Source organism: Sebastes umbrosus, chromosome 20 (assembly GCF_015220745.1).
Source record: "Sebastes umbrosus isolate fSebUmb1 chromosome 20, fSebUmb1.pri, whole genome shotgun sequence".
Taxonomy (NCBI): domain Eukaryota; kingdom Metazoa; phylum Chordata; class Actinopteri; order Perciformes; family Sebastidae; genus Sebastes; species Sebastes umbrosus.
Window position 1 is genome coordinate 20658256 of NC_051288.1, and position 13677 is coordinate 20671932.

General features: G+C 43.0%; 1 protein-coding gene across 9 annotated transcripts in view; it reads left to right on the plus strand.

Annotated features, from left to right (window-relative positions):
• Positions 1 to 13677, plus strand: part of tanc2b (tetratricopeptide repeat, ankyrin repeat and coiled-coil containing 2b) — a 173561-nt gene that overhangs the window by 71352 nt on the left and 88532 nt on the right. For all 9 annotated transcript variants that reach the window (XM_037754845.1, XM_037754840.1, XM_037754847.1 and 6 more), the window contains one exon: positions 11842 to 11913. In XM_037754845.1, coding sequence (XP_037610773.1) covers positions 11842 to 11913 — 72 coding nt within the window. The remainder of the gene's footprint in view (positions 1 to 11841; positions 11914 to 13677) is intronic.

A 13677-nucleotide genomic window follows, 5' to 3' on the forward strand; every position in this document is an offset into this window, starting at 1 on the left:
CTGTGTGTGTGTCTGTGTGTGTGTGTGTAGTCTTTTCACTCTCCTATCACCACAATGACACTGAGAACGGAGTGAATTATTGCATTGCTGTAGGCAAGCATCGGATAAGAATAACAGAGTGCCATGAAAGAGGGCGCAGTAGCAAGGACAGTCTCTGCCGTCTTTCTGTTTCACCTCTCTCCGTCCTCCATGCTTCGTCTGTTACTATGGCCACAGTCAATGGCCGCCTTTCTCTCTTTCTGTTCTCCATCTCTTCCTCCCTTTCTCCTTCTCTCTCTTTCTCTAATTGCTCTTCCCTTGCAGGTTGAAAGCTTTGCACTCTGATTGGAATGAGGAGAAAAACAGAGTGACACTTGTCTCGTCCGCCGCCGGCCTTCTTTCTGCCCGACACCCTTTTTACGGCCGTGTTTTTGTGCTCGTGGCTATTTCGGAGACACTGTACGCTGCGCCTTTTTATCTGTTGTTTGTTTGCCATTTAGCTGGTTGTTCCACGCAGAGAGGTGCACTCTGTGGCTCGAATAAAAGAGTACCAAGCATTAAATCATTATATAAATAGATAAACTAGTGATTGCATTCTGTTATTTTGGAGTAGCTTTGTTGTGATTCTTTTTATGCTTTTTTTTTCTTCAGTCTTTTTGTCGCGCTAACGTACAATACCCCTAAATTAGGTGCAATTCTATCAAAAGATTACTCATTTCAGAGTCGTCGCTCTTCAAAAACGAATCTCACCAAATGGACACTCAACAAAAATGATTTATATTAGTCATACAGCCTGCAGGCAGTCCGTGAAAAGTTAAATTAACTTCTGTCTGAACCTGCGAGAGAGGATTTAGACTTTAAATGCGGCATCATATACTAATCTACAGCTCGGAGCTGTGTCATTGACACTGAATACGGAGCTGCCCTCGTAGGTTGTTTGTCTGAATTTCTAAATTGAGCTTTGTATTTTTAACACAAGTCACTGTTCATTTTCATTTTGTTTCTCTAACCATCAACTTGTTATGATCTAATTTTCTTTTTTGTGAAAGGCAGAGGTAAACAGGAAAAAATAATTGTTGCCGCTGGCGAGAAAAACGAATGCATAAGTTTGTAATGGTTGCCGAGTTGCTGGCAGTTCTTCCCAGTTTGGTATTGTATTCATGAGTTACAGCATTATAAAAATATCCTTGAATATCCTTGAATGATCATCCTCGGCGGAGCTGGCAAAGACGAGATTAGGGTGTGGTACAAACTTCTCCCTTACAAATCCCCCACGGTACAGAGAGCCCCCTGAGCAACAGGAATACGGATCAAATTCAGCGGTATTCCTCTTTAAGCTGCTGTATGGTAATAGCTCAGTCTGTCATTCACAGAGGCAGTAATTTAAGAGGCAGTAAATATCTTCCACCATAATGAACCAGCACTGACTGCAGCAGGAGCTCCTTTTTTTTCCCCTCAGCCTCCCTGTGTGAATTTATCAGGATCCCAACCTTTTCTCATTAAACACTCTTCGTCGGTGCAGAGAGAGGCATCTGCAACCTTAGCAGGAGTCGCACGCGCTCCTCCTCCTCATGCTGTAGACAGCCAGAGGTCAGAGGGACCCGGAGGTGATGCTCCTCTTGCGCTGCAGACGGAGATGTGTAGATTAACGGAGACAACAGAATAACCGCAAATGCTGTTTACTCGACAGCAGATGGGAGTGTGATGGTGTTGGGCCGGGATGTTGTCCACATATCAAATTCTTCATTTACTAACAACACTTAGTGACTGATGCTAAGCCTGTCAAGCTTTCTGTTCTTGCACGGCACTCTGCAGTTTAACAGAGATACACGGTGGCAGATTTGACACCCGAAATTCATAGTATTTTTTTTTTTTTAAAGCAATGGGTCCGTGATTTTTCAGACGGTGATAGACAAAAGCAGGCGTCTCATCTCTAGCAGGCAACTGTCAATTTTTTCCGGCTGAAATGACAGCTGTCAGCGGCAGATTTTATCAGCTGTATCTAGCAAGCTAATGAAGCCAACGTTGGCTCCATGAGTTGGTTGAAAACACTGATGTTTCTAATGCTTCCTGCCGACTGAATTTTGTAAAGGGGCCTTCAAATGAAACTTGTGAGCTTGTGTTTACAACATGGGAAGTCATGTACATGATATGCTTGGCGTTCAAGTGGTTAAGTCATGAGAACACCGCTGCTAAGCAACGGCAATATTAACGTTACTGTCGGCGTCTAGAAGCCACAGAGGCTAACAGTTTATTAAGCTGGCAAGTGGGTGACATAATGCAGGAAATGCAAAGGCATAATGACAGATTGAAAAAGATGAGGCAGGAATCAAAGAGAAGATGAGGGAGATTGTCTTAGTCTAAATGCCAGTAATATTAGTAATGGAGAAACCATGTAAGGAGGGAGTTGGTACAGGTGGGATGTCTGCTTTTCACGTCTGTAGTGGTCCCTCTGTGTGTGATTGTCAGGGATTAAAAATGGATAGAAACAAAAGCATCATCTTTATTGGAACACCTGGAGGCAGACCAGGAGCCATACCAGCTTTTTGTTTCTCTGCTCATCCTCTTCTGAGTCTCAAGGCAAAAAAAACAAAACAAACCTCTATAACACTTCCATTTCCGTTTGGTTATTTTTTGCTGCATGCTTTTCACTTCTCCGCTCTGTGATGTAACCCCAGTGGTGTGTCAGACTGAAGGTAGGAGATGCTTGCTTTTTTTTTTTTTTTTTTTTACAGACTCTTCTTCACTAGCTTTTATTTTTATTTCTTCTTTTTTTTTTTTTCAAACGAAGCCCACCCACTCAGTGCTGCGACACAGCTTTTCTCAGCATCGCATGGCAGTGTAGGAGTCGGGGCACATCACTCTTTTCTGTTACACGCACACACATTCTCTATTTCTCCCTACTTCCTCCATCATAACACCTCCATCCATCCAGGACACTGCTGAGTTGTGGTGCTGTCAGCCAGAGCCTGACGCACTCAGCTACTCACATATGCGTCACCTCTCTGGCCCAGCGCCGCCATCGTGCTGCTCGCTGTCCTCCACATATACCTCGGTGGCCAGGGTCATAGGCTCCGGGCTTTTCTGGAGGGTGGGAGGAGATAACGTGTTATTTTAAGCCAAGGAAACACGTGTCTTTTTATTGGAGGGGAGCACAGGTCATGTTGGGGGCAAGTTACCACACACGTATATTGAAGATATATCCGATACTCGCTTTTATAGCCCAACCAATACTGTTTTAGAGGTCAACACCAATATTGATATCTGATATATTGGCCGATATTTACTGAAAAAAATAATATTTAACTGTGTTTACCCATTGATGAGTTACGATTAATTGTCTTGTATGTTTTGTATTTATTGTAGTTTATATTAAGTGACTGATTGTTAATAAAGAAATCAGAAATCACCTTCATAAACCACCCTGATGGATGCAAGATAGCTTAATCGTTTCAAGGACAACGAGTCGTAAATTGGAGTTTTATGGCTTAATCTTGATAGACTTTTTTGGGAACTTTTACTGTACTTTTGGTAAGATGACTTACACTATTTGCTGTCTTTAGTTTTAGTATAAAAACATTGAAATCATAGCCAACATAAGCCCTTCAGTCCAACACTAGGAACACACTGTGTAATGTAGGTCATATTATAGCTGAGAATAAGGTGAGGCTAAAACAAAAGGAGCAGCAACAGCAGTAGTATGAGCTAAAAAAAGACCTGCATTAGGATTTGTCGTAGCCACCGGATAATCAACAGTTATGTAACAAGAGGACAAATAGAGATACCCCTGTAGTGCTTTGGGCATGACTGGGATATTTCTTCTTTTTATTGCATCCGCTGTTGCTTGGCAAATTAGACGATGCCGACTGATTTACTCTTTGCTCTCGGCGTGTAAACCAATATGCAGAAAGAACAAATGAGCCACAACAAAGATTCATCTAAATTATTTGCAGTGTTATATTATCTTAAATACTCTTTGTTTAGACTGTGACTCGGGTGTTTTTTTGCCACTTTAAAGAAGTATTTTGCCCACATTAGAGGTAAAGCGTGTGCTGGCTCAGCTTGGATTTATGTTGAGGACTCAAGCAAGTAAGCCAAAATGTATAAACTGCACCATATGGTTGTGTGTGTTGGCTGTTTAGTTGGCAAATTTTGAATCCCATATGCAGGTGTAACATGAAATCCTGTTGGCACCAGACCACAACTAAAGAGCGCTAATCGTGATGCATTATAGTCATATGTGCAGATAATCTCGTGGCCTTTGGGAGAAAATATCACTAAAATATGTGATATTGAATACTAAGAAGTGAAACCAATGCCGAAGTGCCTTAAACTTGCATTCTCTCTAACAGCCAGCAGGGGGCGACTCCTCTGGTTGCAAATAGAAGTCTGATTGTATAGAAGTCTATGAGAAAATGAGCCTACTTCTCACTTGATTTATTACCTCAGTAAACATTGTAAACATGAGTTTATGGTCTCAATCGCTAGTTTCAAGTCTTCTTCAATACAGCATGATGTTCATTTAGTAAATTATGGTCCCATTTAGAGTCAAATAGACCATAAAGCAGGGGATGTTTTAGGGCGTGGCTACCTTGTGATTGACAGGTCGCTACCACGACGTTGTCCGGTCTGTGAGTTGGCCATGTTTAACTCTTTCACAGTGTGTTATCAGTTCATGAAAGTTAATTATAACCTTTTTTGGTTAGCTACTTAGCTCCATCCTCTCATGTCACTTCTGGTTGCAAAAAACCAAGACGGTGACGGACAAAATGCCGAATTCGAGGCTTCAAAATCGCAGTCCACAAACCAATAGGTGACGTCATGGTGACTAAGTCCACCTCTTATATACAGTCCATGGTTTGATTTACTTGCATACACTGAGCAAGTGGTGTTTAGCATACTTATTACCTAATAAACATACTAAAGTATGAAGCCCTTAAATCTAAAATTAGTCTGTCAGCTTGTGTTATGTTTTAAATTCATTTTTTGTCTGTATATTGTGGGACTATTCAGCAGGCAGAAGGCACTAGAAACATTCAGAAGTGTCTGCTGCCCACACAGTACATCAGCTTCTTTGCTCTCATGCTGGCTGGCTGCTTGTTTTTTCTTTCTTGCTTGTAAAAGAGTAGGATACACACATTAAATCAAAGCTCATATGAGCATTGTCCTAAACGCAGTTAACAGCTTGTGAAACTGCTGCCTCTGCTCCCCCCTTCCTCTCTCAGCCTCCCTTCTTACTACTACGCTCCGCTCGGCACACCTGCATTATGCTCTCCCTACAGACTCACAACTACGGCTCATAACAGTATCGTCCCTCTACTGGGAACACTCATAACTGGTGCAGTTTGTCCTCCCTTAAAGTAAGACTGCTTGAGAGTTGACAAGATTGTCTTTTGTCCCGGCAGGTAAAACAGCCAGTGACAAACAGTTCAGTGTGCCTCACTCTCTCAGCCTCACGCCTCCTTTTGTAATGCTTTAACTTCACCACAAGGTTGAAACGTTGAGCAGCGTGACCTTAATGGTGTTTACATCCATCTGATGCTACTTTAATTTTGCTCATGCCTCAATGTTAGCTAGAAGGCTAATATAAAGGTACAGGTATAGACCCCTTTTCTGTTAGTAAACCGCTCAATTTTGTGTCACTGCATCCGAGACTTATATGTCTGTAAAGGGGAGACTCGTGGGTACCCATAGAACCAATTTCATTCACATATCTTGAGGTCAGAGGTCAAGGGAACCCTTTGAAAATGGCCTTGCCGGTTTTTCCTCGCCAAAATATAGCAGAACTTTGGAGCGTTATTTAGCCTCCTTGCTGACAAGCTAGCATGACATTTGGTATGGATTCCTTAGGCTTTCTAGTTTCGTATGAGTCAGTATCTTCACTCTAGCTTTAAAAGTGAGCTGCGCTCTGAGGCCCACCAGTGGGCCTCAGCCTAGTGGTTGAGAATAGCTGTTGTAGAGAAATACCTATTTGAAACCAAGATTTCAGGGGATTTGATAGAAAAGTACAACTGTATTTGGCTGCTGGTGTATTTTTGTTTTTCTATATATTTTTGTGGTCCTGCTGAGTTTCCATCACCACTTCCGTCCATCTTTCAACTGTGATTTGTCAAAACAAAAGCCTGAGTAGCTGATTCCAGCCTTGTTCATGTTAGGGACCCAACATGGATAACATTACACCACAGATTTACTTTTAATTAAACTTTGCATGGACGAAATTTGTAGTTAAAAAGGAAATGAATACATAATTTGTGTATGTAATTGTTGTGGAGAGCGAGACGTATGATCACAAGACCAAAGTAGAACCCCCTCATTGACTCTTTGTTGGATCATCGTAGACTCAAGTCTCCTCTGCAAAGCATATTTTTGGTCTGATCTCAGTATAGTATCCTTGCCCCTTTTGTGTGTGGCTGTGTGTGTGTGTGTGTGTGTATATACAGTAAATGTGTGTGTGTTGTGGTTTGGATGAAAGTGGTTCCCTATTGTTTTACATTGGCAGGATGTCAGAACCCTCCACTTCCTGTGGTGGACCAGAGCTGGCTCACTGTCTTTTGTGAGAGAGCTTGTCAAGGGCTTTCTCTCCACCACTGCACTGTGTGTGTGTGTGCGTGCGTGTGTGTATACGCATGCATGTTTTTGTATTAGCCTAAACCGAGACTGATGCTAATGAAGACGTCCGCCAACTTTACAACGGAGCAGATGTCTGCTGCTCTCATCCGGCTCGCTGCAGCTCGCTGTGGTGTTGTGATTCATTAAGATGCTCCACTTTGTTTAGAATCTGATTAAATCCAACTTAAATGAATGTCAAAGCAGAAGAGCAGAGTGTTTGTCTGAGACCAAACACACAACCGCAACCCTTTTGCATACATGCTTTGAAGATTAATATAATATAATATCGATGCTGACAAACTGGTTACTTCTGCAACTTCAGACACAAAAAGTTAGGGGTGTAGAAAAAAATCGATACACACGAGTATCTCGGTATTATGTTTTGCAATACTGTATCGATTCTCCAAAACGCTGTATCTATTATTAATTAACCTCTGAAAACTCCGACGGCCTAAGGAATCCATTGGTACCAACCATGTCATACTAGCTTGTTGGGAAGTAGGCTAAATAACGCTCCAATTTAGGCAAAGAAAACTGGCATTGCGATTTTCCAAAAGGGGTCCCTTGACCTCTGACCTCAACTTATGTGAATGAAAATGCATTCTATGGGTACCCACAAGTCTCCCCTTTACAGACATGCCCACTTTATGATAATTACATGCAGTTTTGGGCAAAAAACATGCAGTTTTTTTAATGCAGTACAAATGTGTTATTTTCACCTATTCTAAAAATGACGTATTTGAATGTGTCTGCATACTGTGGTCCCTAAACAGTCTTGGAATTACATAAATTGGGTATCACAAAGCTGAGACTCTTGTGGATCCAATGAATATAATAGTATTTATGTGTGATAATGTTAGTCCCAATAGTAGCCATTTCATTGTAGTGACTTTTTTTACTCAGATATGGTAGTGTGTTCTTTATACTATGGCAGTTTTCCTAAAATTAGTCAACCAAAATAACCATTAGTTGGAGCACACATAAATGTCTGCAAACTTTTATTCCTTGAGGTGCACTTGGTGGTTTTTAAGTTCCTTGCTTAAAGGCACAAGATCAGCCGTTTCCCAGTAGCCTCTTCTTTAGTGACATCAGAAGTTACAGGTTGGCAGCAGCGATCGTTGCTCTCTACAGGAATCAGCACACAGCACTGATTCACTCCTTGGCATTTACCCTTTTTCCAATTTCAAACTTTTCTTTTTAAATCAATCTCTATTTCGGTGAATTACCCGCGATCGTACATCTGCTCGCACACGACGACTCCATGTGATATATGGCACGCACGTTCGTTTTTTATTTGTGTGTGGGCTACCGTGTGCTGAATAAATGTCAGCGTGTTTTATTATCGTGGCTCGCACACATGATCCCTCTGTTTCTACATCAGATTTATAGGGATTTTAGATAGTTTAACATTTAGCTCTCTGGAGAGAGACGGTGTATAACAGGATTCCAGGATAATGCGAGGGGTGGTGCGCACCTAATTAGAAAATGTCATTTATTGCACGCAATTATTTATCATTCTGTCCCGCTGTTAGAGTATGCAAAGTACAAAAAGTATTTCTGCGCCAAGGTGTAATGCATTACAAAAGAAACTGTGATCAAATAGAGTGACGAGTCATTGAGAATTTCCCCTCCATTTCTAACCTGGATTGTTATTTTTGATGAATGGTGAGATAAATGTGCTGTGACATGGAGACTACAGGTGTTTAATTAAGGGTCGTAGTTGGCTTCCTGGCGAGAAACTGAGGATTGACAACAAGTTGGCAGCTCAGCAACAGTAGAGCTCCACGGAGGCAATCAGCAAAGGTAAGAAATAAGGCAGCGAGGAGCTGAACCTAACACTGAATCACTGAGTGAAGTCATTGAGCTGAAGGATGTAATTCTCCGGGCTCCTCCTAATATCCGGGATGTGTCTCAGTTACATGGCTCAGTTGCAATCATTTTCTCTTTCCATTGTTGGCTTTTTTTTTTTATGGCGTCCTGCGAGCAAAAGACAAGCATCGATAGCACTTTTTGGTGTGAATCTATTGGCTGCTTTTGAGTGAGACGTGATCGATCAGTCACAGAAAACGGACCGAATCCATTTCACATTTGTTCCACCTACTCTCCTCCAGATTAGTTATTCTCAGTTTTTGGACATCCAGCGTAAAAAGACCCCAAGTGATGACTTCGCTTTCTGTCTTTAAAGCTCTTCTTCTTTTTTACCAAAGGTGATGACACAAAAGAGCACAATTTATCGTAATCACCCTCCCGACAGTACCTGGGAGAGAAGCCTCATTTTAGAGCAGAGGTCACATTGAACACTGTGAACACCGGGCAGGTTCATCAAAGTCAGTCTGAGCGATAATGATAGCGGAGTTCTTCGCCATGCTCCATGGGATCACTATCAGATGTCACGCTGACTTCTCCCGTAATGACTCTTTGTCCAAGTGCGAAATTGGCTTGCTCCTTTGACATCCTAACACAGCACCGTGGCATTACAGCGCCGAAGAATAGCCAATAGAGTGAGTGCACCATTATTTCTTCATTTTCAGATGGTGTTTTAGCTTCAGAGAGCATGAAGCTTTGATTTTTCCACCTTGAATAGGATTCGGTTACAGAGTGCGGATCGTCTGTTCCGACTTTGAATCGGATACGGAGCTCCTCACGTTGTTGTCGACCGAGTGGTTGACGGATGTTCTGCGAGGAACTAGAATGATGTCCACTGTTTGTCTCCGCGGCTGGAAAGAAAACACGTCTCTGTCTTCTGTCAACCACAGGTCCTCCCCTTTCATGTTCCCTGCTTAATAGGCCATTGATCCGTGTGGCAGGACATTGTGCTGCGATCACTGGTAACAAGAGAGCAATCTGCACAGGAGAATAGAAGCTTTCTCTTTCGAATGAAAGAGGTAGAAACGATGTGTTTGCCAAGCCTAAAAGGAACGGTAGCGGGAAGAAAAAGAGGCTGCCGTAAAGACGTAAAGCAGCGTCGGTGCTGTGTGGAATTTTTCCAAACAAAGTAATTCAAATTGAAGGTTTTAACGTAGAATTGTCATGTTGTGGGAGGAAGGCAATCAAACCTGAATAAAAGTTGTTTCATTTCCAGCAAAGCCTGCAGCTCTTCTTTTTTCTTTTTACAGAAAAGCTCCTTGCCATGTGTAACACAATCAGGAGCACTGTTTCATCTGAAGAACATGAAGATTTTCTGATCTATTTTATATAATGCCGGGTACACAGTACGTGAGAATTAAACCGATTTTGGGCCTGATTCTCCCCCCTGCCGACAATCATCAGCAAAGCACCGATGTTTCTAAAGATCATCTTTCCAGATATTCCTGTGGTGTGAGATATGTTAAGAGTGTTTTTTTTACATCCCCTGATCGGCTCAGAGGTCCATCCTGGCCGCACCGATTTCAAATCGTAAATATTAAACATGTTCAATATTTACCGATACTCCGATACGCCCGTCGTCTGCCATGTTTGTTCACACTAAAGTCACATTTGATCGCAAAAGATTTTGAGATATTTGCGTGTTTTTGAGTCGGGTCTCTTGTTGTTCATGAATGAATCTGTTAGTGTGTGGTGTGCTGTTTTGGCTAAATCGTTGCTCTCCACACACTATAGAAACAAAACTGTTAAATATAACATAACATGTCGTTTATGTGTGGAGTCTCTCACATCTTCAACATCTGTTAAGATTTGAAATTTATTTTCGTGTGGGCCAGCCTTAATTATACAGCTTTATTATCCTCTGTTCATTTTAAATTATTGAGGCCTCAGATGACATTTCAAGCTCCTGAACTCTTCCGATGACGAGCAAGCTGCTCCACACGTCACCTGAGGTGCTAATCAGATCCGCTGCAGGAGCATAGCGAGCGTGCAAAAATCTATTACTGTACATCATCGAGCCTCCCGCTCACAACATCACAGCCTTCATATGTGTGCTTGTTTTCATGGCTCAGCGTGCAAGCATCGCTCGTAGCTAGAGTGCATCATCCTCAAAGCTTGTATCGATTTTCACGACATTGATTTTACTAGATGATATGGCTCATCAGGTATACGAGGTGAGGAGCTCTCATTTGGGGTTTTGGTGTAAGAAATGGAGCAGGATCTACGGTTTTGTCTGCAACAATAAAAAGGTTGTATTGCTGAAATCTTGCTCAAAATCACTCCCAAATTATATGTTTTGATTGCATAACATTTCACATATTGTTGGCATGCCTATTAGTTTGACACCTCCTGACACGGTGGCTCAGGTCACGAAGCGAAGACTGTAAATCCTCTGCAGAGGACTCCCTTCCACAATCAGTGTCAATCTCAGGCTGGCCCAGTTCTCACACAATCATGCCCCACGGCCTTTTCTATCTGTCCATCGACGAGCTTGATCCGTCCACCAGCGAGTCAATCCGGCTTGCTGCGTGGCCGCTGCTACACAGTGTGTGAATCTGCGATGGGAGAGATAACACTGTGAGTGTTTGTTTGGGTTTTTCTGGGCTGATGGTGAGCTCAAACGCCTGCATGTTTTTTCTACTTCATGCAACAATCGTTGATGGAAAATCCACCGGCTTAGACTAGTTTTCATACATCATCGTATTTCAGATTTTATTAATAGCTCTCTTAATTCCAGTGGGGCGGAGTATAAATCATGTGTTCCTCCTCTGCCGGCCTGTCGTGCTTTACAGTAGATTCATCCACACTCGAACAGGATTATGAAACAATCCCCCGGTGACTCTGACTGTGCTGCCCAGTGATGCCGCCCCCCTACCCACCCCCCTCATCTCAGCTCCATCCACTGTGGCTAATTCTGCCTGCCTGCTCCCTTGGGCGTAATTGATCCTCATATCATTAACCGTATGCGGATCTATCCTGGGACACGCCCACTGTTTTACTGCTAGCGCTCGCTCATTGAACCATAGAGCCCAGTGAGCTCTGTGATCGTGGCTCTAACGCTCTGCATGCAACAACGGTTGTCATGTAAACTATTTAGTTATCTGCATGGGCAGGCCCCTCCAGATAGAGGCTTGTTTAGTCTAACAATGGGGAGGCGGAAGATGTTGAGCTTGGCGGCGCGGTCCCCCTTCGCCACCCTAAGGGGCCACTTGGGCCCAAAGAGGAAGGGCGTGGAGGGTCTGTGTGTGAGCAGCCTGCTGGGGGTCCTCCGGTCCCACACCTGGCTGATCGGAGAGGAGGAAGTGGCGTTGCTGCTGGCCTCCTCGCCGCGCTACCATCACCACCGAGCTCACTCCTTATCTTTCTCTTTCTGCTCCTCCTCTGCAGATGGCGGGAGCGAGGACTTGGCAGACCCCCGCTCGCCCAGTCTAGACCCTCACCTGAGCCACGTCGGCCAAGGTAAGCAAACCAAAAAATCTGTTGAATTAATGATTACACGTCAAAAAAAGAGTTACAGGTCTGGAGCCTTGACCCTCAGCGATTCATGAAATACAGTTTTGCTTGTAAAAGCCATCTAGCTCGTCCTCTCTTCTATTGCTTATTATGGAGTGTACGGTGCTGCTCCCAGGCGTGGATGTGTACTATTACGTGAGTGAATGAGAAGTCGAGTTGCTGAGAAACAGCATGCGAGCTCTTTTCACCACCTTTACCTTCTCATTTCCTGTAACACTTCTCTCTTGGCGGTCTCTTTCCAGACTTCATTTCTTCTCCCTTAATGTTTCCACAGCAGAAAACCCATGGAGGCCTTGTTTGCCAAGTTGTATTTTACTCGACTTTATAGCAGAAAACTTTACGACTACTGGAAAGAAAAGTTATATTTACAGGGGGAGAGCTGTATGAAATGATGTGCCTATAAATCAGAGTAACTTGTTGGGGGAAAGAGGCTGTTCACAACTGTCGATGTTTATCAACGAGGGGATTGTCAGCGCTTGGCAGGAAATGTTTTGGGCAATTATAATATTTTTTCCCACCTACTCCTCGTGCATGTTTTGAGCCTGGAACACCTCGACAAGTAGGTGTTTGTGTTTATTTCGAGGCATGGAGTGGCCCTTAAACATGTCTCTCATCACAGTCTAAAATAAAACGCCATCATTTACCCCTCGACGCTTTTGTACTCTGGATGTCACCACTGAAGTGCGGCTTTTCCTCCATCTTTGCCCTAAAATCAAACCTTTTGATTTCAGCTTCAACGTATTACAGTTTACATGAAGCGTTGAGATCGCCGTTTAATGGTGATTTTAAGATTGTTGATTTGAGGGCTGGACACGAATATTTGACTTTGATTATTCGCTCTTTGTGTAGGTATTTGATTTTTAATTTTGGGATTCAGATATGCTTAAAGATTACAAACATGCTTAAAACATACCAAACCTTTCGTTAAATGTTTTTTTATTTTACAACAAATAAAAATAAAAACAATACTATAGAATAACAGAATCCTTAAAAATTAATGCTTTTAAATCAACCCAAAGACACCTGTTGCAGCGCTATGCCGTCCATCTCAGCCGAGTACAGAGAAACATCTGGAGTCCTTCCCGAGTCATGTCATGGAGACGGGCAAAGCCAGAATCCTTTCCGGCGTTGCTTGTGTCAGAGCATTCTCCAAGCCAGAGGCTGCATTACACATGGGCTTGCAGCCGGGCACTGCCAGGGAGGAGTTGCATAATGAGCAGAGACGTCTGCCTCAAAACGCCGCCGTTTAGTGGGAGAGCCGGCCCACAAACCTGACTTTGAGGCACGTCCCTTTGGCCTGATGTTAATTGGCCTTTAAAGGAACAGTGTGTAACATTTCGGGGGATCAATGAGCAGAAATGGAATATAATATTCATAACTAAGTTTTCATTAGTCTCTAATCACCTGAAACTAAGAATCGTTGTGATTTCGATAGCTTAAAATGAGCCCTTTATACTATATCTACATAGGGAGCGGGTCCTCTTCACAGACCAAACACTGACTCTAGAGAGAGCCTTTCGCGTTTTTACGTTACTTGAAGGCCACCGTAGTTCTCCGACACGCTTGTGAAACTGCGGTAACGTGAGCTGCAGACATAGACTGTATATAAGAAGTGGACATAGTCACCGTGATGTCACCCATTGGTGTGTGGACTGCTGTTTTGAAGCCTCGAGTTTGGCATTTTGGCCGTCGCCATCTTGGTTTTTCGGA